The 25,654-nt window shown below is 36.7% G+C and overlaps 1 protein-coding gene across 1 annotated transcript in view; it reads left to right on the forward strand.

Annotated features, from left to right (window-relative positions):
- The window catches only part of COPRS (coordinator of PRMT5 and differentiation stimulator), a gene marked incomplete in the record, with an annotated part of 169,640 nt that overhangs the window by 14,845 nt on the left and 129,141 nt on the right, over positions 1-25,654 (forward strand). Inside the window, 1 exon segment of the mRNA XM_044068092.1 lies at positions 9,315-9,422. Coding sequence (XP_043924027.1) covers positions 9,338-9,422 — 85 coding nt within the window.

The raw sequence follows: 25,654 nt of genomic DNA on the forward strand, positions 1-25,654 counted from the left end.
ATTTATCCGGGTCTGGGGTTAGAGTGGGTAAGCACTGGGGTAGGACGGGATATAATAATTGCTTCCATTAGATGTATGACTGTTTACCTATGTTTTCCCTCCAAACCTTTTACTGTACAGCCAACCTTTGAAATGTGGGAATTAGATTCATGGAATGTTAAAGGGCTCCAGAACTTGAAGAAGAGGAAACTATTGTTTCATGTATTGTTGCAGGCTAGGGCGTGGTTTATTTTACTGCAAGAAACTCATTTAATGAATGATCAATTGGTGGATATTAAAAAAAATAAATGGATCAGAGAGGTAATAACATCGGAAGGTAAGTCAAATAGTGCGGGGGTAGCTATAATTGTTAAAGATCATTATAAAGAGAAGATTTTGGACAATTCAGATAAAGATGGGAGATGGTGTTGTGTCACCCTCTCGTCTACCCTATTTGATAAACCTATAGTACTTTTTAATATTTATGCACCATGTAATAACCAACAAATATTTATAACATCATTATATTCTATTTTAACGCAATTCGATAGACACTATATGTAATTATGGGAGGTGACTGGAATGCTTCACAAAATCCGAAGTTGGATAGATCTTGCCCACAAAGAGCATTTAATAAGCATGCTGTATTAGCACTGAATGATTTAAAAGAAGATTTTCAATTATATGACCCTTTTCACTATTTAAATAATGATAATAGTACTAATAATTTTACATTTTATTCCCCATGTCACAAAATGTGGTCCAGAATAGATTTTTTTCTGATTTCAAGATCATTGATTAACTTAGACCCTACAGTTGTTACACATGCCAGATACCTATCAGATCACTCAAAAATTTCGCTGAGTTTTGCTAAAGAAGTAAAAGATATCTTACGACAAAGAGGGTATAATTGGTCTCTGAATCCAAACTTGTTAAATAAGGACGACATATTACAAGACATTTCAAACTACCTTAAAGATTTACTGGGTGGTTTAAATAAACATCAGAATGCCCCAGATATTGAATGGGCTGCAGTTAAAGCTCAAATAAGAGGGGTCATTTTACAAAAAGCCTCTTATTATAAAAAAATATTAAATAAAGACATTCAAAACTTGGAATCCAAAATTAAACTACTCTATCAAGAGCTAATGTTAAACTTTAATGAGCAAACAGAGAAAGAGTTGCTTAAATGTCAAAGGGATCTCTTCTTAATTCAAAACTCTAGAGTAACATTTCAAGATTATAAGACTCTAAGTATGCTAATCATGCTCAAATGACATCAAGAGTGCTGACTAGGATCATTAGTCAATCAAAAACAAATGGGCAAATTTCAGAAATACAACTTAAGATATATCGTAAAACTGCAGATATTATTGATATCTTTGAGAAAATATATACTAATATTTATGAGGGGCAGAAGGATATATTCTCTAATACAGTTTATGAACAATTTTTACACCTGATTAAGTTTCCAAAAATAGGAGAGGATTTTCAAAATGATTTGGTTAAACCGATATCAGAAGAAGAAATAATATATATAATTGAGCATATGAAACCAAAGAAATCACCAGGTCCTGATGGGTTGACAGTGGAGTTTTACAAGAAGTTTGCAGAGTCTATCGGTAAGATACTTTCAGGTGTGTTAACTATATAATTAGGAATAAAATTCATGATCCTCATCTTAATGCTTCCAAACCTATTCTTATACATAAAGTTAACTCAGATCCCCAGAATCCAGATAATTATAGACCAATATCATTAATTAACGTAGACATGAAAATTTTAACCTCAATTATAGCATTTAGATTGAAGAAAATCATGATTCATATAATATCTAAAGAACAGGCTGGATTTATGATAGGTAGACAAACAAGTGATAATACACTTTCATTACATACCACGATAGCGCATGCAAAGCAAAATAATCTGAATATCTATGCTCTTATAATAGATGCACAGAAGGCCTTTGATAGGGTAGACACAAATTTTCTGTTTTATCTCTTACCTTATTTTAATATATCCCCGGAATTTGTTCAAATCTTACAAATTTTATATAGTAATCCTTATACTGCACTGTATATTAACAGAAGTTTTTCCAAAAGAATACAGATTAGGTCGGGAACGAGACAAGGTTGTCCTTTGCCCCTTTACTATTTAATATTTATCTTGAACCCTTGTTGTTGTATATAAAGCAGAAGGTTTATCATAATGTCCCAATAATGTATGGAACTAAACTATTAATGGCAGCTTTTGCTGATGATCTGAATATTTATTGTGCATCTCCAATATCAGACACTGAGAAGATATTGAAAGTAGTTAATGATTTTTTCAGAGGTTTCTAACTATAAAATTAACCAATATATTCCCTTTAAAGACACCTAAACTTTTCTCATTATTACCTTTAGTGGGGCAGGTAACATTCAAAGATAATATTAAATACCTTGGTGTTGTGTTTTCCACAGATAATAAAGATTTCTATAATAATAACATTAAAATAGTTTGGGAACAAATAGTTTCTGATTTTGTGAGATGGAAAAATTTGCACTTGCCAGTATTGGCAAAAGTTTCTATTATAAAAATGAATGTATTGCCACGGTTACTGTATATTTTTAGGTCAACCCATTTGTCTCTTTCAAGAACATTTTTTAAACAAATTCATAAAGATTTGGCTAAATTTATTTGGGAGCCAAAGAAAACTAGGGTATCTTATGACAAATTAATGACCCCAAAAGTAAAGGAGGTCTGGAGTTGCCTAATTTTGAAACGTATTATCTGATTGGCCATTCTTAAAATCCTATTAGAATTCACAATCATGAGATAACTAAAATGGCCAATCATGAGATAACTAGTACTAAGTGGACACCAACTTGGCTAACCCTGAACTATTAATATATTTTAAAGTTGAACATTAATCCTAAAGCAATGCCCTTTCTAGGTAAAGATATTCTGAAGGTATATGGGATTGTGGAACACATTAAAACTGAAATATTATCTTTACAGAGTCTATTTCAATTATTGGATTTACTTCAAAATATGATGGTCTTTCAGCCCTTTCACAGGAACCCAAATGTAAAGCTGAACAACCAATTAATTGATGTAAAGAAGTTTCCATTAATTGTGAATTTAACTATGATCGATATATATAAACATCTGGATCGATCGCCCAACCAAATAAGACAAGAATTCAGTTTACCTAAAAATTACCTGATTATTCTTAGACAAATTAGAGAATTTACTATAAGTTACCTACAAAACTTTAAACTGGATGAAGAGACTATAAACTGGATGAAGAGACTATAAATAAATGCTCTTAGGTGTGGCAAGCTCTCCAACAGGATATTAAATGTATAACAGCTACGAATAAATTAATTAAAGAACTTAAATTTCAAGGTAAAGTTTTGTTATCAAATTATTGGGAAGAGAAAATATTATTGACAGATGAAAATATTATTGACAGATAAAGTAATATGTTAAAGGCAATTGAATTGACTATTAAATCAACTTCTCTTCAAAAACTGTTATATACACAGCTGATGATTTGGAATAATGCATGTTATACACGCCTTGCCCTGCATAAATTTAATTCTAAAAACTCTGCAACATGTCCATACTGCAAAACTCAACCAGCTGATCTTCTTCATATGTTCTGGAGCTGTAAGTGTGTATACAAACTGTGGAATTCCCTTAAAATTCAACTTCAGAAAGTGGGCTACCAAAGTACAACACTGTCTTGGAAATTTATGATTTTGCATATTCCCCCGAAGGAACTTACCAGATCACAGAGTATAGTTCATATTAATATTTTCTTACTAATGAAGCTTTATATAGCTTCAAATTGGCTAGACCCAACTAAAACATCATGGCAAAACTTCAAAGTGTTGGCGACAAAACATATACTAGCTCATAAACCACTTTTAAATTCACATAGTAAGGGTATCAATAATCCGAAAATTTGGGAACATATATTTAATATTATATTAGCATAAAACTTTTGAATTGAAGATAGTAATAATCATTGCTATATTTGGGGAGAAATGTCTAATCAAACTGTTCAATATTGGAAACTTACTAATTATTCCTGTGTTTTTCTTATATTTCTAATGTCTTATATGGAAGCATTCTTGTAAATATTGTATATTGTTTGGTGTGATTGTTACAGTGTTAGTAGTTTGTATTTTATAATTTTGTATGAAAAGTATATAACAATAAAGATTTATTATGGAAAAAAAAAATAAAGAACCAGTGCAGTAAGAAGTGAGAGATATAAAAAAGACGGACTGGGCCAAGAAGGAATACGTCTTGGCTAACGGAGGCTAAGAGGGCAGTCACAATGGCAATAACTAGGGTACAGAGAAATTCTACCTGCTTCTGGAAAGTGACTTAGAAGATAGCACAAAATGGCAGTGTCGGGTTACAAGACAGTGATGGTAGATAAAGAAAATAACTGGCACACACCATTTATAAGGGGTGCCAGCAAAAATCTGCTCACCAGTTCAGAGGACATCAAAGGCAGTTGGAAGGAATATTCCAAGAATGAAGAAGATCCTACAGAAGTTTTATTACCACACGCACAATCTTTGATGAAAGAGGAAGGAGAACCCACTATAGAAGTAGTAGGAAGTGTACTAAGGAAAATTAAATTGGGAAGTGGCAGGCTCGAACACAGTCGCGGCAGATGTGATCAATATGTTGGATGCATTATGAGAAATATGGTTTCTGAGATTACTTCTGTTATAGTGGGAGAGGTGTATCCCTGATGACTGCAGAAATAAGCATTCTAGTGCTTGTGTACAAGAACAAAGGGGTTACAGCTGTGGGTAGTTAGAGGTATCAAACTCCTGTTGCACTGCATGAGAGTGCTGGAGAGGGTGATTCCTAAACAGATCCACAGAGCTAGTAGAATGTAAGATGTGAAGTGAGCAATCTGGATTCAGATCAGTCTATAATACAACTGACCTGATGTTTGCAGTGAGACAGATAATGGAGAAGAAGCTGGACACAAGGAAAGAGTTCAACTGGGCATTCCTAGACTTGTATGAAGCATATGACAGGGTCCCAAGAAAGCATTTTTAGCCTTTCCTGCAATTGTTCACAGTTCCATAAACATTGATAGAATTGGTGTAGGGTTTAACTTGCAAAGGGGTGTACAGTGGGACTGTGTGTGCATCAGAATTTGCCTTGAACCCACACTCGTCTGTACCGGTGATAAGACTACCTCAGCAAATAGTTCAGTGGGGACAGGCCTACAACCCTGCTGTATGCCAACAGTATGGCACTACAAGAAGATTGTGAACAGGAACTTTGGTAAGTGATGCAAACCTGAAGGCACATGGAAGGATGCTGAGTACAGTAAAGATGGCAGTAAATGAGGAAAATTGGAAGAATCTGAAAACTGAGCTAGAAGGGACAGTAGTGGAACAAGTTAACAGCTTCAGGTTTCCTTCAGTAATGTAGGAGGTGTAATAAGGTTGAATGAAGAAGTAAAAGCTAGAATCAACGGTGCTACGGGCAACTGGAAAAGTGTCAAGGATAGTGTGTGTTAAGTAAGGTTTGTTAAAAAAAAAAGTGGTGAAATCATGGCTTCTGTGTAACATAGACTGAACATGCTAGAAATGATCAAATGAAATACTTGAAAGAAGGCAGTAGAAAGCAGACTGTGGGGCAGACAAAGAAATGACATAAGGGCAGAAGCCAAAGTAGCTCCAGGTGTTGAGAAGATCAAGAACAGAATTTGGTGGTTTGGTCACAATTGTAGGAAGGCAGACAATTTGGTAAAGCAAATTTGGGAAGTATGGGAAGAAGGCAAGCTGAGTCGAGGATGTTTACCCAGGCTTTCTTTGCCCAGGAGATATTTGTATTGCATGAGAGGGTACTTGTGACAATCAGGCGTGACTGTCAAAGATGGTAGGAGAACTGCTTTGAATCAAGAGAGGTGGCAGCTGTTGACACAACATCTCAAGCCTATGTAATAAGTGAGTGAGTAAATAAACTGTGGGGAAGGGAGGTGGTTGTTGAAGATGATGATGATATGCTTTTCTTGCATCATGTGCACAAAATGTAAATGATTTCTTTTGACTATGATTTCACCACTTTTTTTTTTAACAAACCTTACTTAACACACACTATCCTTGACACTTTTCCAGTTGCCCGTAGCACCGTTGATTCTAGCTTTTACTTCTTCATTCAACCTTATTACACCTCCTATATTACTGAAGGAAACCTGAAGCTGTTAACTTGTTCCACTACTGTCCCTTTGACTAGAGACCCTGCACAGGGCCCATTCTTGATACATACTTGCATGTGCATCTTTTGCAGAACTTGTCAGGAAGTTGTTTCCTTGTTATATATTGTGTCTGTTTTTGTTGAACCTTTTTTTCACTTGCAGTTTTGCACATCTGATTTATCTGTTGCTTGTTTAACATGACTCAAAATAGTTTTGTTGGCTCACCAACACATTTGTCGCCTTTATTAAGTTTGCTTCTTGTCAGGTACATGGTAGATTGTTACAAGTTTGGAGCCCATACATAATTCTGTCTCACACCTCTGAATCTTGTAACTTGCCAAACTCACAGTACCTGGTTTTATTTAAATTATTGACGTATGCCTCAGTACATACCATGCTTTCATCATAAACAGTTTTGGATAAATGGTGTTTTTTTTTTTCTTGGTTTACAGTAGCTTATGTTTCAACATAGCTGCACCGTCCTTTTCCCAACTTCAGCTACATAAACTGTTTTATATGTATATTTTTTTCTGACACATGCAGAAAAGTGCTTGTACTTTTTGAGGCTTCTCTGCTGTTTCTCTCCTAAGTAACAAGTCATGCTCCCGAATTCACAGTTTACATTTTTGTAATACAATTGTCTAGAAGGGAGAGATTTGTTAGTGGTTTTAGTTGCACCATGTCCTGAACTGGCATTTCTAATATCATGTAGCCTTTATGTTTTTAAAAAAGCAACCAAAGAATAGTATGGAGACTGATATAGCTGCCACCTCATCATTCTACTATTGTAGTTGCAACAAGATGCGTGACATTATACACATGACCATCTCATATGTTAGAGTTGTATGTAAAAGTTGCTGTTATTCATGTAAATACTATTATATTTTACAGCCACTTCATTGCCCTTTATTGTTCCTTGTTTATTGTTTGCACAGTCCCTTGACTGTATTTATATCTGTACTGGTTCAAATTTGTTGGTGGGTTTGTTGTCTTATTCTTTTTTGTAAACAAGAATACTGTATCCCATTAGTCTTCAGTATGCACTAGTTTGCAGGTGTTAAAGCCTGCTGCCCTGAAATAGAATTGTTTAACCATAACTTTTTGTTATTATAGCAAAGCAGAATAAGGCAGTGATATGCACATGAGTTGCAGCCTCTGATTATATATTTGAATCTGAATACTTGTAGTTACTTTCTCTGGTATTTTGAGCAAGTTCATTAGAAGCTATCATTAGAAGCTAAGGACTTTTGAATTTCTGTCTAGAAACTAGTAACATGCAGATAGATATTTAGTGGCCCTTCCCAGGTTGGGTGCATACAATGTATGCAAATGGCAAATAAATGTCCTTACATTCACCGCTGTAATATTCATTGCAAGTGGGATTCCCTGCTGTGAAGCCCACCGTCCGGCCAGTTTACCAAAGTCTACAGTTGCTTTAAGGTACACCGAATGTCACCCACACACTCCTTGCTTAGCGTGGGGAATAAAGGTGATGTCCAGGTGTACCATCCTCAGAACTTCTTTACCACCAGTCCGAACACTGTTTTTTTACTGTCAGTCTGTCACTGTCTGTTTTTTGCCGTTTTTCTGTTTATTGGCATTCTGGTGATTATACCTGTTTGCTGAAGTCCTCACCATTGCAGATAAGTACCCAGCTGTTCTTTTGCTTATTGTTCAGTGTTGTTTGGGGGGGGGGGGGGGTTCATGTCATCAGGAAGGGTAAATGCCAGTCTGGGAGACTGATTCCCCATAAAGATCGCCATGATGTGTCTTTTTTGCCTAGGAGCTGTTCACAACCATACATCTTGTTCAGTTTGTCAGGCTTTTGTCCCTAAAACTCTTTGTAGTAGTTTTTTTTTCCCTTTCATTGAATCTTGAGAACCAGCATCTTAAGCTTCTTGCTAAAGATACTATGAATGGAACTTCCTGCCTTGAGGGTCAACGTCAGGGAAGAAGGTGCAAAAGGTAAGTGTGGAATCTTCCAGTGTCCAGCCTCTCCTGGGAGTTTCTCTCGAGGTTATTACAAACCCGGAGATTTGTCTGGTTGTATTGTCTGATTCCTCTACTGCCCCTGGGTTGGAAGCCGGCGAGGATCTGGCAGGCAGCACGTCCGACTAGGCTTTGCAAGCGTCTGTTTTCGGTGTTTGGGGGAAACCACAGTTGATTTGTTTTGTTTTGTTTCTGAGGGGTCTGGGGGGTTCTGCAGTTTCTTTTTAGGGAAGAAGTTCCTATTACAGTTGTGGAATGCTGTCCTGAGTCAGGGCCTTTTCAGGTTTCTAGGACGGATGTCCCTTTGAAAAAGAAACAGAAAACTAATCATGTTTCTTCTTTCCTAGGGATCCACAAAGTGAGTGGCAGGCCTTTACTCAGGGGTTATTTAATGCTTTACTGTCATTAAGGCCTCCTCAAGAGGTTTCGGTTCCTGCTCCTCCTTGGTCCTCTTCTAGACTACGGGTCTGAAGAGGAGGACTCTCATACTCTAGATAATCCTTCTGAGAGAATCCTACTTCCTTTGTAGGACTTATTTTTTAAATTCATAGTGTGAACTTGTAGTGTTCCACTCCTCAGACATGCACATCATGATTGTTGTCTTTAACTAAGAGAATTTTTTGAATTAAAATTTTGTTTTATGCCAGAGGAATGGCGCAGTATTCCAGACAAGTACTGGGACTTAATGGTGCATTACTTAACATGAACAAAAGATAGGAGAGTTAAGATTTTTATTGGGTGTTGCTGGTGGCTTGTGCTGCTAATTTTATCTGATAGTGCTGATAGACATCTACTTAAATTCTTAAATTCATGGCATTGAAATTATGTACTTTTATATTTATTTTATTGAGCTTGTTCCTCTTGTCATCACCACGTGTGACTCCATTTCCTAACGGAAAACGGCAGTGTTTTTTGAAGAAATTTTGACTGTTTGCATATCCCTTTAGTGATTGTCTCACTTTTGCTCTGAGCCCCCATCATTACATATTGGTTCAGGTGTCTGACCACTTAACCCTGACCTTAGCCACCAAGCATTTAATGCACTAATCAAACTGGTTTGTTCTATTATTTTTTTCAGTTCCCATTTTAGATATGCTATGGAGTAACGTGTTTTATTTACCAGGTTTCTGATGTTGAGCTGGAAGCATGTCATGTGATGAGCAACGGGAACCCTCTGGTGATCCCTGTACTGTTGTTGGTCAGGATCACCTGAAATGGATACCTGAAGCAGGTATGTAACTAGTTTGTGTTTTACAAAGTGTGTCTTTCTGTATACTGTGTTTATTTTTATTTTTTTTAACGAGTTATTTAAATGGTACGTTTTTGCAGTTTGCATACAGATTGATATACAATTGTTTATTCACTGGAATAATAAAATGCAGATTAATGTGTATAGCTAAATATGTTTTACACACATCTATAAAGTATGTGATGCTAGTTTGATAAAACGAGATTTAAATAATATTGGTGATCGCTGATTGCCTGCTAAGGTCCTATAATTTTCTTTTCTGTATTTCTTGCAATGAGTGTTCCTCTGTTTTGTCAGTAGTGCAAAAGCACCTCCTCCCCAGCTCATGAAAGAAAAAAAATGCCCAGCATTTTTGTCAGTGTTCTGTTTGTTTGGAGATCAACAGTTGCCTGTTTTGTGCATTCATAAACCTGCCATGTGCCAGAGGTAAATCTGTTGATGCAGTACTGAATGCGATTTCTAATTAAATCTAAAACACTTGTTACAGCTTAATCTGGATGGTGTAATTGTTTGTGGTAAAATATTCAGTGCTTTTGAAAGCCCTAATTAGGTGAAGGAATTCTGGTTTGATGTTTGACGTGCTGAAGAAAAAACATTTTTGTTCTGTGAAAATCTAACCTGAAAAAAAAAAACATCCACTCTGTGCACCACTACCATTTTACATCTTTGAGTGATGTCTGACTTGGTTTATGACTGTGGATTGTAATCCGTGCTTTATTTGGTAAAGACAAGGGGACAGCCCCTCAGTGAAACTGATGCATAATACATCCTTGACTTTGGGATGGTGCCCTGCCCAAAACACACACACACACACACACACACACACTTTCATATTTATGAAGGTGTAATGAACTTTGGGATGATGACTGGGGGAGATGGAGGTTGCCAGAATGTGATCAGTTTTTCTTTCCCTAGGGCATCTTGAAGGTTTAGGTCAATGTTTTGCACATCATTGGGCTTGTCTAATCATATTAGTTTTTTTTTTTTTTTTTTTTCAAATATTTTTATTGAATTTTTCAAAATGTATATATTTTTCCATAACCTGTATTAATAGTATGTATATATTATAAAGTTAACCACAATATAGTTTTAACAAATATAAAATAACATTAAAACGACTGTTCACAAGGGTGTTTTAATTTACAAAAATTATTCACATTTTTACATTCAAAGTTCATTTTATGATGTATTAACAGCCGTTTTCTGTAGTATTTCAATTACTTTTTCCCATGAGTTATAAGATGTGGTCCTTTCTGTTCTCTTTTTTGATGGTGTTTATTTCCATTCATGATACTTTTAATAAAATGTTTTTATAGTCTTTAAATGTAGTAGAAGTTTCACTTTTCCAATTTGTTGCAGTGGTTTTGCGTGCGATGGCTAATAGTGTCCATAAGAGTGAAAACTGTTATAAGAACTCTGAGGTATGGGAGCATTAAACAAAATCAAAGATTTAGATAAGTGAAATTTATCATTAAAAACTGGTTGTAAGAAATAATTTACTTTATCCCAAAATGACCAAGTAAATGACAACGATAGAACACGTGCTGCCAGTCTGCTTTCATTGTTATTTTACATCTCCAACATGTAATATCTTGTTTAAACATTAGTTCCATTTTATGTGGTGTTATATAAGACATATAAATGAATTTCCATGTAAAAAAAAAAACTTCCATTGTAATGAAGTGAGAGGTATTAATTTTTATCATTGTCATTGCTGAATTGTTTTATAATAATCCCAAAAGTTTGCTTTATAATATTTCATTTTCTTAATTTTTTTTATAAATGTTTGCTAAGTGGCCTTTTCCATGAACAGGTCATGTTGAGAGGGAGACCATATGCTCTATAAACATAGATCCATTTTGTCTAATTGACTGCATTGCCTCTGATCTGTTTTAAATATATTGCCTTGTATATCTTGTATGGTTAGCCACAAATCATTGTCCGAGTTAAATTTGCTTCTTACTTGTTCCATTGTTAGAACTTTCCCAGATTCTAACACTTGATGCCAATAACTCAATTCATTTTTTTTCTAGGAGTCTTGATTGTGTCTATATCAAAAGTTTTAATATTATTCTGTGTACATGCAAAAGGATGTAATAAGAATGAAAAAGCTTGTATGTCAGGATTTCTATTCATTTTGTATCCATTTAAAATGTATTTTATGAATTTTGAACTTGTATGATTGTGTTTATTTTTTGTCAAAACATTCCTTCATCATCTAAAGAAAATTGTTTGATACCATTTCTGCATATTGCTATGGCAGTGTAAAACCTGATTTTAACCATATCCTTTCATGTATTTGCTTCCATCTGACAAAATAAGTATATACCCATAATGATATCGTTTTTATGAACAATGATATTGCATACATCTCTTATCTGGAAGACTAATTTCTTCCTCTTCCTAATCATTTAATTGATAATTTATAGCTATTCTAGGTTTATTAGGATACCATAAGTTTAGCATTAATTTATTAAATTTTTTTTATGTAAGATTTAGAGGGAGGAAGAGAGAGGGCTTGTATAAAGTATAGTAATTTTGGAAAAATCATTTTAATTACATACATATATAATCTGTCTTCCATTAAAAAAGGCATTTTTTCCATCTCTGTATGAGAGAGTTAATGTTGTTTAGGATATTAGTGTAGTTTATTGTAATTTATTTTATCCAATTCATTTGTTAATGATATAACCCTAGGCATTTAATTTTGTTGTCAGCAGATTTAATCCTTATCTAAATCCTTTTTTTTTTTACTAGAATTGATAAGTAACATCTTTGTCTTATTTTCATTAAATTTAAGGCCCAAGAGCCTCTGAAAATGTTCATTTGAGCGTACTAAAGCTTTTAATGAGATGCCATTATCTTTCAAGGTTAGCAGAATATCATCTGCAAACAGCTGAACTTTCATTTCTAAGTTGTATGACTTCTATATCTTTATCTATTCGAATACTATTTGTGAAAGGTTCAGTGACTATAACCATCAATAATGGAGACAAGAGGAATCCCTGTTTTATGCCCCTAGTAATTTGATTTAGAAAAGCATGATCCAATCTTTATATAAGCTAAGGATTTTTCATGAAGAAATTTAATTAACGGTGTAATTTTTTGTGAGAATCTATATTTCTCTAAAACTAATCATAAATACTCCTAGTGTATAGAATCAAAGGAACCATTTATATCTAAACTGACCATAGTTTTTGTAAGGTTAATATAATATATTAAAAGAATTATATCTTTAATATATGTATTTTTGTCCTTTTATAAATCCAATTTGATTTTCATCTATTAACAATGGGAGTAATTCTTGCTGCATGCATTGCCATGAACATCTTGTAATCTACAGTTAATAAAGATATTGGTCTGTAAGATGATTCACTTGCATTTTTATCTGGCTTCAAAGTAGACTGTATTGTTGTGCATTTCCAAGGAGGAGGAATATTTTTGCCGTCTTTAACACTTCTAACAATAATGCTAATACAGCTGTAGTTATTAGTGTAAATATTTCTAACATCGTATTGTCTATTCCCAGGCCTTTGTTTAGCTTTAAATTATTAATTTGGGATTTAAGTTCAGTCATTTTGATTTATTTATCTGATCATGTAGTTTTGATATTTTTACTAAAGAAAGATTTTTAACATGTTTTGAGGTTTTATTTTTTTTCCTTTTGGGCATTGACTCTTATGAAAAATGCATTTTAAAAGCTTCTAGAATTCCTTCTAAATCTGATACTTTCTCCTTAGTGTCTGGATTGTATATTTAATTTATCTGATTTGCTTTTATATTCTTTTTAGTTGTATTCATTATTCTTTTTTGAGTTCTAGAATTCATCAAATAAGAAAATAGTTTGATCTTCTCTATGTTAATCATTGTTTTATGGTGCAGTGTCTCTTAGTATTTTTATTGATCCCATCTAGTTCACTTGTTAAATTCATCTTTTCTTTCTGAATGTCTCATCCCATCTAGTTCAGTAAGTCTTTGTCCCTTTGCTTTTCTTGTTATTAAACCCTGTTAGTGTTTTGCCATATACAAATTACTTCAAACAGTCCCATGTCTATATCTGAGATACATCTTCAGTGAGGTTTATATCTAAAAGTGCTTGTATCTCTTAAAGGATTTTAAGGAATTTTATGTTAGTTTGTTATATAGGATGGTATTCGAAGTACACTTATTGTTAATTTTTGATTTGGACTTAAATTGCATTATGGTCTGACAACAGGCATGTGACTATTTGAATGTATCTAGCTTTGTAGTTAGGTCTCTTGATATGTACACTATCTATTCTTGATTGTGTACCATGTCAGTGAGAATGTCTGAAAAATAATGTATTTGGATCAGCGTATTCATTCATGTTAACAATGTTAAGTGTCAGTAAAATCAGATAGTACCTTTTGATATTGCTTATTTCTTTCGTGTGCAAAAATTTTTGCATTAGTGTCACAATCATTCATTATACAATTAAAGTCTCCTGCTATGGTTATATTCCCTTTAGTGTGATGTATAATGTCTTCTAAATGCTGCTTGGCCACTTTGACACCTAGTCCAGATATCCAATAAATATTTACTAGTGTATATATTGTCCTAGTTATGGATATTGTTACTAAACAAAACATCCCCTGATTTTGTCATGATATGTGTTTATAATTTTGGGCATTAAGATTGAATTTTTCCATAAAACTGCTACTCCTCTCGTCTTTTGTTTATAATGAGAACTTACTAAAACTGTATAGCTATTTGTGTTAATTTTAATGTATGTCTTCTTGTACAAGAGGTGTCTCCCCAAGAGGTGTCTCCTGTAAAAAAAAAAAAAAAAAAAAAAAAAAAAAAATGCATTGAGCATTTTCAGATATTTTAAAAGACTTCCCCGTTTACAGCCATTATTCAAACCATTTACATTGATAGAAATGCATTTCATTGTTAAGATTACTACTACTCGAATTGCTATATGTTTACCAGAGAACAAACATATTTAACTAAAGAGAATGACTTTTATTCTTATCTAATGGACTAACATTGTAAAATTCCATCTTGGGAACAAGTAAATAAGCGTTTCAGCTCATGACCTCGTCAGGAAGCAGGGGAAATAAGTAAGTTAAGAATTTGAACACTTCTGAATATGTCTTGAGCTCATGGAGTGTATTTCCCTCCTCCTATATGACTGTTTGTGTAGTCCAGGCAAACTCTGTACACTTTAAACAGAAACATTGGTAACATAAGCGCACATCGCACATCTTTTTATATAGAGTTTGGAACTTCCTGAGAATTTTATAATAATTCTGTATGTTAAATAAGATGTTCATTTAACTTCCTTTTTATAAGCTGTCAAAAACACTCTATATGTAGAAGAATATGTATTATGATGTGTTACTTAAAAACATGTCATTCTCTTTTAGTCTTTCTTTTCTTTTTATAAGTTAGTCTGAGACTTTAGCATTAAAACAAACTCATTAGGTATAAGCAGATAAAGTATTGTTTTGTTCTTTAAGTATTATTTTGTTCTTTTGAGTATTATATTATTAGTAGTTGGTTTTCTTTGAGAGATATTAGTTGTATGCAGAGTACTACTACAAGCATTATCGGAATGTCAGGTTAGTAAAATTTAAAAGTAAAAGAACAAAAATAAAACATCTTTACCTTTTTGGGTTGTAGTCTTTTGGTTAAAAGGTATCATTTGTGTTGTACATACTAGGGCAGCTTTGTAAATGTTATCATTTAACTAAGGTGTAGTCCTTTTGAGTGAGAAGAGTATGATATAAAAGAAGAAACTACAGAAGACCGTTGTTATTTGTTCTCTTATTATTATTATTTTTTCAGTCCTTCTTCTATGCTTGACGCTTTAGGGAAAATCCAGTCCATTTGTTCTGTTTGGTCTAAAGTTTTATTAGATGTTACATTGGAGGTAGCTGTGTCTTTCTTTTTTTATCAAAGGTTTGGCACCTTCAGGAAAGAAGGTTTTAAGTCTTGCAGGGAATAGTAGATGAACCTTGAATTTTCTCTCTTTCAATTCTTTAAAAGAAAATAATTTTTACCATTAATAAGAGATTACTTTTGATGAGTAGTCATTGTCAAATCCTATTATATGTCCTTTAAATTTAACAGATGAATTTGACCATGCAGTTTTTGGTACTAATTATTTATCCTGGGAAGATAGGAATCTTACTATTATTGATTTCGGATTTTTATTTACTTTGTTAGAAAATGAAGGAACTGCCAACGGCCTATGGGCTCTTTCAGTTCCATAAGAAAGAGACTTGGGTAAATTCAAAATGCTTAGAAGCCAGGATGTGAGAACATGTACCTTACTGTCTCCTTCAGTCTTTTCTGGTAATCCATAAATGTGCAGGTTGTTTCTTCTCTACCTATTTTCTAGGTTATCTAGTTTGTTTAATGGAAAAGTATTTTGTTTTGAGAGAAAATCAAGCTGAAGTTATTGTTCAGCAAGTCTGTCTTCCATATCGTTTAATGTCTCTTCTATGCCAGCAATCTGAGTCTTGTGTTGCATTATTAATTCTTGTAGTTGTTCCATTTATTTTGTACATTTTTTTAAAGGAATCAAGTTTATTGTCCATTTTTGTCAAGCTTCAAGGATAGATCGTGCATAGTAGACAATAAAGATTAGTTCCTTCATTGACTAGTCCTGTGAAGTGCTGTTTGAATAACTCATTTTGAGGAGAAGTTAGAGTCCTTTCTGATTGAATTTTGACAGAAAAAATTGAAGAGTTGAGACAAAATAATCCAGTGTAGACTTCCAAAGACTGTATTAGAGGTAACTCGGTGCATTTAAAAAGTCTACAAATCCAGGTTTTTGAGATTTTCTGTCAGAAATATAACTTGGATAGGAGAGCTAAGAAAATGTGCTATCAACCTGTGAGCATCCTGGCTACACCCCAGTGTATCTGATCATATTAGTTTTTAAAGTGCTATTACAAAATGTGTACTATCCCTCTATTACATTATAGCTGTCTGTTTATGAGCTGATCTTGGTGTTGTGGCATCATGGCACTCATATTTGCAGGTGAGGGCCATTTGATCAGTAGAAGTGGCTACCTTTGAATGGTGCTGATGAGTTGCAGCTTTTTGTCAAAAGTTAAAACTACTATTACATGGAACAATTGATTTCTTGTAGTAGTTTTCAATCTGTAGTAATATGAAGGCATCCTATTTTGTCCGATGATGGAAGAAATGGAGTCTGTAATAGAATTGGAACACACAGAAAAGTTAGTTGAGAGTCACCATGACATCTCATGATTTGTGGCAAGAGAAATAAACAAATGTTGAACTTAAATGTGCGGAAGCTGTACATAGTTGGGTGAATATTCATACCGAGTTGTAGGGCATAACTGGATTTCTGAAGTTTATAAAGAAAGAATCCTACTAGATGAAATGGACTTTTTGCATGACCAACAGTGTTAAGAAGCAGTTGTATGAGATTCATGCCAAGGTTGTTGAGACTCTGAAGGAAATTGAGTAGTGTATGATAGAAGGGAGGGCAAGGCAAGAAAGAAACATTAAAGACTGGACAGAGTTACCCCCCCCCCCTATTTTCCCTTATATGAACTGTAACTGTTTGGGGAAACAACATAAATGATAAATGTATAAAATCATTAATGTAAATTTTAACCTGCATGTATAAAAAAAAAAAAAGTTGATGAGCTAATAGGCTTAGTATGTTTTACAGGTGTTCTAGTCTAAAATGATTAAGAAGTTCATTTGTATGATACTAATACACCAACACAGGCGTAAGAAATATATAACTAAATGCATTAAGTATATTAAATATGTAGCATGAAAGCTTGACATTGAGATACAGTAGATTCATATACCCCTTGTTTTTACTTGTTAGAGATCAAGAGGATAAGAGGCACATTGTGCTTTGTGGATAAGTATTTGAGTTGAAGTCCGATTTGGGTGAGAAGATAGCAATAATAGTCTGAAAGGCAAAAATATTTTTCCAGTATTCATATATGTTGTAAATATTTCCTTTCATCGTCTGTCCATTATAGGTTCATAGGTATATACTAGGCTAATGCCCACCAGGGCCTTTGTAAGCCTAGTCACAAAACCCAATCCAGTGCATCCCCTTGTAGCATGTGGGTCTAAATTGGAGGGGTAAGTTAGTTAGGGGGGGTATGTTAGGAGGTTGCTAAAAATTTATGTGTGGAGGTATGTTAGTTAAGAAGTATGTCCTGTTGGCCTCTTATCTATAGGAGACATGGGGGCCAGCCCTGGAGAGAGTTTGATTTCCCATCTAGTGTTAATTGGGGAATCTTTACTGTCAGTCTCTGTCTATAAGAAACATGGAGGTCAGCCCCAGTATGAATTTACTATTTCTCATCCAGTGTTGACAGTGTTGATTAGGGAATGTTTACTGTTGGTCTATATCTATAAGAGACTTGGAGGCCAGCCCTGGGATAAATTTACAATTTCCCGTCCACTAGTCAAGGCTACGTTTGAATAGGGTTAGTGTTGGACTTTGATTCACATGGATGGGGAGCCTATGCCAGAGCATGGGGATAATTTGAGACACATATCTGTCTCATCTGTATGTTCTGTTTGTCACAAGCAAAGTTTACATCCCTGGATCTAGTGTTTCTTGTGCTGTTTGCCTTGTGTATTTGCAAAAACTCCATCGGGGCTGGATCTAAGGTTGCCCTATATGCTAAGCACAGATTGTCTCTTGGCAGTCTGTAGGAGACTAGTATATAGACAGGGCTCTAAGGTAAACTGTATAGGCTAATGTGTTAATACTCTGGATTTTCTTGGTGAGGAACATCTATGGATGCTCCAACAATTAGATATGCTATTCAGGTACATGCAGAAGGGGGCATTGTACTTGATGATGGGTCTGATGAGGACCAAGGAGAGTGGTATAACTTCCGTGGACTGGGATGCCATACCCTTACTTATAAGTTATACAGTGTAGAGTGATTTTCTTACCACCTTGGCTGTGTGTTGATCAAAGGCCAGGTTACAGTCCACATATGTTCCCAGATCTCAAGTACTGGGTACCTCTTAAGATAGTCTTCTCCATACTTTGTGTTGGTTGATGGTTTCCAAAAAAGCACTATAATGCACATAATTGCACTGAGTTTTAATCCATGGCTTTGGCATCAATCATTTGTCTGCATTAGATCTTATTGTAGGATGTTGGTGTTGGGGGGGAATTTATGATAGCTCCCAGTTTGCAGTCATCCTCAGACTTGAGCAAGATGTCCTTGACATTAGCCTTGACCTCCAAAAAGTAGATGCCAAATAGGAGTGTGCCCTGCAGAGAGCCTTGTGGTACTGTGATAGCGATCTGCCTCTTGGTGGGGGGTGATCTCACCGATCCTGACTTCTTGGGTCCTGTCTGTGAGCCCACTGTCAATCCATCAATTTATGTATGGATTTATGCCTATTTCATTGAGTTTTTTCCCAATACCCGAGTGGGATATTGTATCAAATGCATTAGCCAGGCCTAGGTAGGCAGTATGCACCATTTTCCCTTTATCCATTGCTTTGCTTATTTTAAAGTCTACCAGGTCAAGTAGGCATGACCTTCCCCCGACAAAACCAAATTGTGATGGGTCCAGTGTCTGTAGGCTTCCAGTGTCTTTGTCAATGATAATTCCTTCCACAGCTTAGCACATTAGAGGAGTTAGACTAATAGGTCTGTAGTTTCTGGGATCAATTGATGGTTCACTCTTGTGAAGGAGGATAAGCGTTGCCATCCTCAATTCCCTTGGCACATAGCCTGTTCTGATGTTGTAGTTGAAAAGTGACTCAAGTGGCCCAGATAGGTAATTTTTCAGGCTATTTAGGAGAGAGGAGGAGACAGCCCGGGATACTGCTGGGCCCCATTGAGGCTGTGTCTTTGGCTTTAGTGAGCTCTGCCGTAACCTGCTCCCTGCTAATAGTTGGTGTGGGGGGGATTAAAGCTAGTAAGGATTTCCCAGAGGGTGTGGGGGGGGGGGTTAAAGCTAGTAAGGATTTCCCAGAGGGTGGGGGGGGTGAAGTTTTTTTCTGAATTTGTCAGCTGTCGTATTTGCTATGTCACTGTGCTCAGTGAAGGTGGTAATATTTACTGTTTTTTACTGCAGTGGTGGTGCTGCGGTAGCGTTGTCGCCTCACAGTAAGACGTCCTGTTCGATTCAAAGCTAGAGCGTCTTGGGCGTACCTTCGTTGAAGGTTGTGCATCAGGGCTGGCAACTTGGCACGTAAAAATCTACTGCCAATCATTAGGGGACCGGAGTTCCGCTGTGGTGACCCCTAAACGGGAAAAGCCGAAAGACACAACAACAACTTAACTGTTTAGTTTAATTGGTGATCTCTTGTCATTATGAGAGTTGTGCTTTTTGATTTTGGCCATTTTCCTTTTGTTATGTATCTCGTTAAGTTTAGGAGTCAACCAGTGTGGTTTGTTTTTTGGTTTTGTGTGGGGCTTGGCCAGTTACATGTTTGTACAGTGTTTCTGTGAGCAATCTGCACAGATGTTGTGAACCTGGGGTTAGGCAGGGCATTGACAGACTCACTTACTAGGATGCAGTTGGCTGTAGAATAGCTCCTAGTTGTAACAGGTTTTGCTGGGTTTTCCATACTGATTTTTATTTTAAAGGAGTCTGCTTTGTGATTTGACCTCACCAACAAGGATGTGACTTGGGGGGGGGGGTGCAGCACTGTTCCATATTAGTGTGGATTATGTGCAGTATGTTTGAACTTCTGGTTTGGGTATGCACTAACTGTCAAGGGCATTTGTGTTAATAATGTCCAGGAAACATGCCAGCAAGTTGAAGACAGTGTATGTTTCCCAGTCTACAGAGGGGTAATTAAAGTCTCCCATGAACAAGAGCATTTAGTTGGATGGAGTGTGCCTCCAGTAGATCTAGATAAGAGCTGTGGGATTCTTGTGACATAGATGGTGACCTGTAACTTGCTAAGATATGGTAAGGGACTCTATCTAAGATGCACATGGATGAACCCCATCGTCCCATTTAACCAACCTTGAGGTATATTTTCTACTAATGTAGATCAAGATAACTATTAGTGTCTGTCTGAGAGGCTGGTGGTCTAAATGTACAGAAGGCACTGTCATCTTGCACTGTTGGAGTACTTTTGTGGCTTTAAACCATATCTCAGTAATGGCACAGTTGTATGTATTCTCCAGAGTGAGGAGAGCTTGTAGGGTGTGATATTTCTTGTTAAGGCTCCTAGCATTGGGTACCAATTAGGTTACTTTGGGTTTTATTGGCTATGTGAGTAGGTTTGTGACTTTGGAATTGCCTAAAAAAGGTTTTGAGGGGGGTGGATAAAGTTTTATCCAAAATCTGGAAGCCCAGGGGAACATGTGCAGGCCATCTTTGGCAAAGCAACCTGGTCTGCTGACCATGTCCTCCCAGGCTGACTAATATTTAATCCCGCTGGGTTGACCAGAAACTAAGCCAGTTGTCAGTCAATCACTTTTTGTTCATACTGTGGCATCATCCTTCATGCAGGTAGAATGTTGCTCAATGCAAGGCTCATACCTGTCTGATGCACACATTCAGAGAAGTCCATAATGTCTCTATCCATATAGTCCAGCGAGATACGTCTTGGGTCATTTATGCCCATGTGGACTGTGGTAGAATCATACTGGTACCTGTGGTGCAAAAACTTGTGTAACTTGGTGGATCCTGGCTCCAGATAAGTAACTGACTGTAATCTTCTCTTTGTCCAGTGTGGTGAGTGGGGCAGCTGTGTGTCTGTCGTACAGTGGAGTCCCCTATGACCAGACTCCTAGGTTAATGGTTTGCTTGCCTTAAGAGTTTTGTTTTTCAGGGGTCTATTGCATGTAATCTTATTTGTGGTGTTTGGTTCTTTTTTTGGTGCATGCATTACAGATTGCTGAGAGTAGGTGTTGCTGCCTGCAAGCTTAGGAGGTCTTTGAGGTATGGGGAGATTGCTTTTTAGTGCCTCAGCATAAGATGGTCTATCCCTTTTATAATTTCTACAAACCTTTTGGGTTTCTAATACCGTGATGGGAATGGACCCCATTCCTAAGTCAAAGTACGATTAAAGTTTCACTCTCTTGATGTCAACCAGTAGTGCTCTTTGCAGCACCCACAATGTGTCCAGTAATGACTCCTCCTGCAATTCGTATGGAGTTACATGTATTGGTAGCACATCTAAATATGATTGTAAACTCTTTTTTTATAAGACCCATTGCTCCTACTATTATTATTGGAACTATCTGGGTTTCTTTCTTGTTTCTGCCTGCAAATCCTGATATTTTATGACTTTGTGTGTCTCTGTACGCAGGACACTGTAGTTACTGGGTATGGTGATTTCAATGATCAATGCTACTTTTATCTTCTTTTCCTGGACCACTATATTTTATTAATTTATTTGCAGTTTGCTTTCTGGGGAAGTCCACTGGGCCAAATTGACACATTTTCAGTGGAGGCCTGAGGAGAAAAGCTCCAAGATGCATTATACAATTTAGATACAACTGATAGTTTAATATTAAAGATAATATTATGTAGAATAGTTACTCCTAAATGCATTCAATATCAAGCATAGTTAACAAATTCATTAAGCTTGAAGGTAGGGATCATGCAGTTTCATTTGAGGAAAACAGATGTGTTGGGTGTGGAAACAGTTTACATACAAACCTTTTAAGAAAATGTAAATACGCTTTACATACACACATCAACAGTAGAATGCTATTTACAATATTGGGCTGTGTGAGGGTAGCTGTAGGAGTTGAGAGCTTAGAGAGAAGCTATAGAAATTGTTGAGAGCTTAGATAGGCTCATAGGAAGATAACTATGAGAGTTGTAGAGCTTGGGAACCAGAGTTAGAACCCCCTTTGATTAGGTTGGGTGAAAGCAGGTACATTTCCATTTAGTGGACAGGTGTTTGCATAGTTGGGTTTTGAAGTTTTCTGAGTTTGGTACGGTTCTTAGTGTGGCGGGAAGGGAATTCATTTTTTTGCCTAGTGAGAAAGATAGGAGAAGGTGGCCAGCAGGACGTTTAGGTTTATAGATAGTAATTAAGTTCTGATTTTCAGATCTGAGAGCTCTGTTGGGTGTATAAGAGGGAAGGATTTTAGTTTAGAGCTTGACATTTTGTTGGGTGAATATGAGTCTGTATGCATTAGTGAGTTGGAGATAGTCTAGGTAGTTTGGGAGTTCAAGCCAATTCAGAGGTTGTAGGGTTAGGCAGTGATGGGTGGTATTTTTAGATTTAGAGGCAAATTTAGAGTTTGTTGTAGCAGTTTTCTAGTTTAGAGGTGATAGAGGAGGACAGGTTGGTTAGAAGAGGGGCTCCATATAATAAGGAAGGAAGAAGGTAAGTCGAGGCCAAAGTCTGCCTGGTAGAATTGGAGAGAAAGCAATTATTCCTATACAGCATTCCTAGCTTTTGGTGGGTTTGCTTAATATTTTGTTGAATATCAAACTTGAGGTGTATATCTACAATAATGCCAAGTAGTTTGGCAGAGGGGACCACTTATATAGGTGAGTTGGTCTGACTATAGACTTTGAAGTTGTTTTTATCGTAGGAGAGGGTCTTTGTGGGAGGGAATAGTACAGTCTTTGATTTATTTGCATTGAGAGAGAGGTGGTTTTGGCACATCCAGTTTTCAGTTGTTGAGAAGGCAGTTTGGGTTTTAGTCAGCAATTCAGAGAGGTTTGAGGCAGAACAGACTAAGTTTTTGAATTGTCTGAGTATTGAATGATTTTAGTATCAGGAATAGCAGTGTGAAAGTTATTGATGAAGATGTTCAAAAGCATTGGCCCAGGGATGGATCCCTGTGGTACGCCAGTTGGGGTACGTAGGAAGGAAGAGATTGAGGTCTTCCATTTGACTGCCTGTGATCTGTCTGATAGCTGGAGAACCAGGATAAAGCATTATGTGAGAGATTAAGGTTTGAGAGATGACAGAGAAGGTGCTTGTGGGAAACAGTATCAAAGGCTTAAGACAGATCAAGGAAAACAGTAGAAACGAAGTGTCCTGAATCTCGGGCTTGATTGGCAGTTTCTAGGAAAGAGAGTAGAGCAGTTATTGTGCTATGGCCTGGACGGAAGCCATGCTGGGTAGGAGTGAGAAGATTGTTTTGGGTCAGGAAAGGCATAAGTTGGAGGTGGATGCGCTTTTGTAGGATTTTGGAGATTGGTGAGAGCAAAGCAGTGGGGTGAAAGTTTGAGATGCTGGTATTTTATCTGGTTTTCTAACATCTGTCTTTTGAACTGTTGGTAATGGATGATCCCACCATTTTCTATGATGCTTTGTGGCTCATATTTCCATTGTTTTTCAACCACTTTAATACCATAATGTTTGTACAATCTCCATTGCAACCATATCAACAGATTATTATGTCTTTCAGTAAACAGACCTCCTACCATTAATATGTCACAACCAGCAATGAGGTGTGCAACTTTCCAATTCTGTTTTACAAAACCTACATTTTTCTGTTTCTCCCACATGTTCATAGCCCACTGTCTTGGGCTGCCAATATTACCCTTTCATTTCTTGGTTTAAATTCACCTCTCCTTAACCATTCCTGCATTCGTTCCTGATCAACATGAGGTTCTTCAGCAGTTTTCTGTACTTGAAACTATATTTATGCTTTTTCCACATTTTCCTGCCTTCTTATCTGGTCCTTCACCTCATCTGGTGTGTGTGTGTGTGTGTGTGTGTGTGTGTGTGTGGTGGACACTATGTGTAGTGGATGTAGTGTGTGTACTCTTCTTGACAACCTTGTTTGTAGGCGAGATTTTTGCCTCCAGCAAAGTTGTGTATGTATATCTCTTGCATACTGCGTTGGTTTCTTAAGTTGTCTGTGCACATGAAATAATTACCACATTGTCTCAGGATGCCCATATCTATCAAGCTGGCAATGAAGATATTTGGAAATTGATTATCCATATTGTCTGAACCCGTATTAATGTTGGCTGTTGGGGTTTAAGGACTAGGTGTACAAAGATCTCTTAGTGACCTCTAGGGTTAGGGACTAGAGTTAAATAGTGCTAGGAGATATTGGATAGCAGAAGAGTGCCATGGTTGGGGGGGCAGGGGGCGTGGTCTGCCTCAGGTGCAGACAGTAAGGGGCTGTAAAACTAATGTCTTTTGGCTTTTCCCGGTTAGGGGTTGCCACAGCGGAACTCCGGTCTGCTAATGATTGGCAGCGGATTTTTACAGTGCCAAGTTGCCAGCCCGATGCCCAACCTTCAAAGAAGGCACACCCATTCACGCACAAACCTACCTGCATGTCTTTAAACATCACTCGACCGCAGGGAGGCCATGCAGACTCCACAAGAAGGTGCTCCAGCCGAGAATCTAATGGGAGAACCGCTTGCTGTGAGGCAACAATACTAACCGCTGCACCACCGCAGCCCTAGTAAGGGGCTGTAAAATGAAAAAAGAAAAATGTAATCAAATATGCTTCCCTTTTTAAGAAAAACTGCAACACCCATCCTAAATTGACACCTGAGACGTCCTGCATGCCTACCTATATATATTTTGCTTGGGCACTACCTCTAAAAGAGCTGTGATCCTCTATGCAGGTAGAGGGGAGATGGTGCCATAGTGCTATACAGAATGCCAGAACTAAACGGCTAGTTTCTGAAGTAAGTAGGGCAAAGCACTGAAGGGGCCATGTGGAGAAATGTTTCATTTTAATGTCATTTGGTGCTTGTTTATACATGGGCAGGCTACTGAAAGGGTCATTGGGTGAAATGATTAATTTTGGTGCTTGTGCATACTTGGATGCACTGCTGATGGGGTCATTGGGGGAGATGATTTATTCGGGTGCTTTTGCAAACTTACATGGAGATGACTGCTGAAGAGGTTGTTGGGGGGGAAATGTTTCATTTTGGTACTGTTGCATACATGGACAGACTGCTGAAGGGGTCATTGGGGGAACTGTTTCATTTTGGTGTCATTTCAGTGCATGTGCAGTCATGTACAAAAACTGCTGTAGGGGTCACTGTGGGAGATGATTCATTTTGGTGCCATTTGAGTGCTTGTGCATACATGGTCAGAATGCTGAAGGGTTTGCTGGGGGGAAAGTTTCATTTTGGTACTTGTGCATACAAGGACAAACTGCTTGAAAGGGTTGTTGGAGAAACTGTTTAATTTGTCAGTGAAAAGCTTGTGCATACATGGACAAACTACTGAAGTGATCGCAATGAATTTTAGAGAAAGAAAACAAACAATGCAGCTACACTGCTTGATAGGCAACAATGCAGTAAAGCATCACA

The sequence above is a fragment of the Protopterus annectens genome, chromosome 4.part0, assembly GCF_019279795.1.
Source record: "Protopterus annectens isolate FY-2018-M chromosome 4.part0, PAN1.0, whole genome shotgun sequence".
Taxonomy (NCBI): Eukaryota; Metazoa; Chordata; order Ceratodontiformes; family Protopteridae; genus Protopterus; species Protopterus annectens.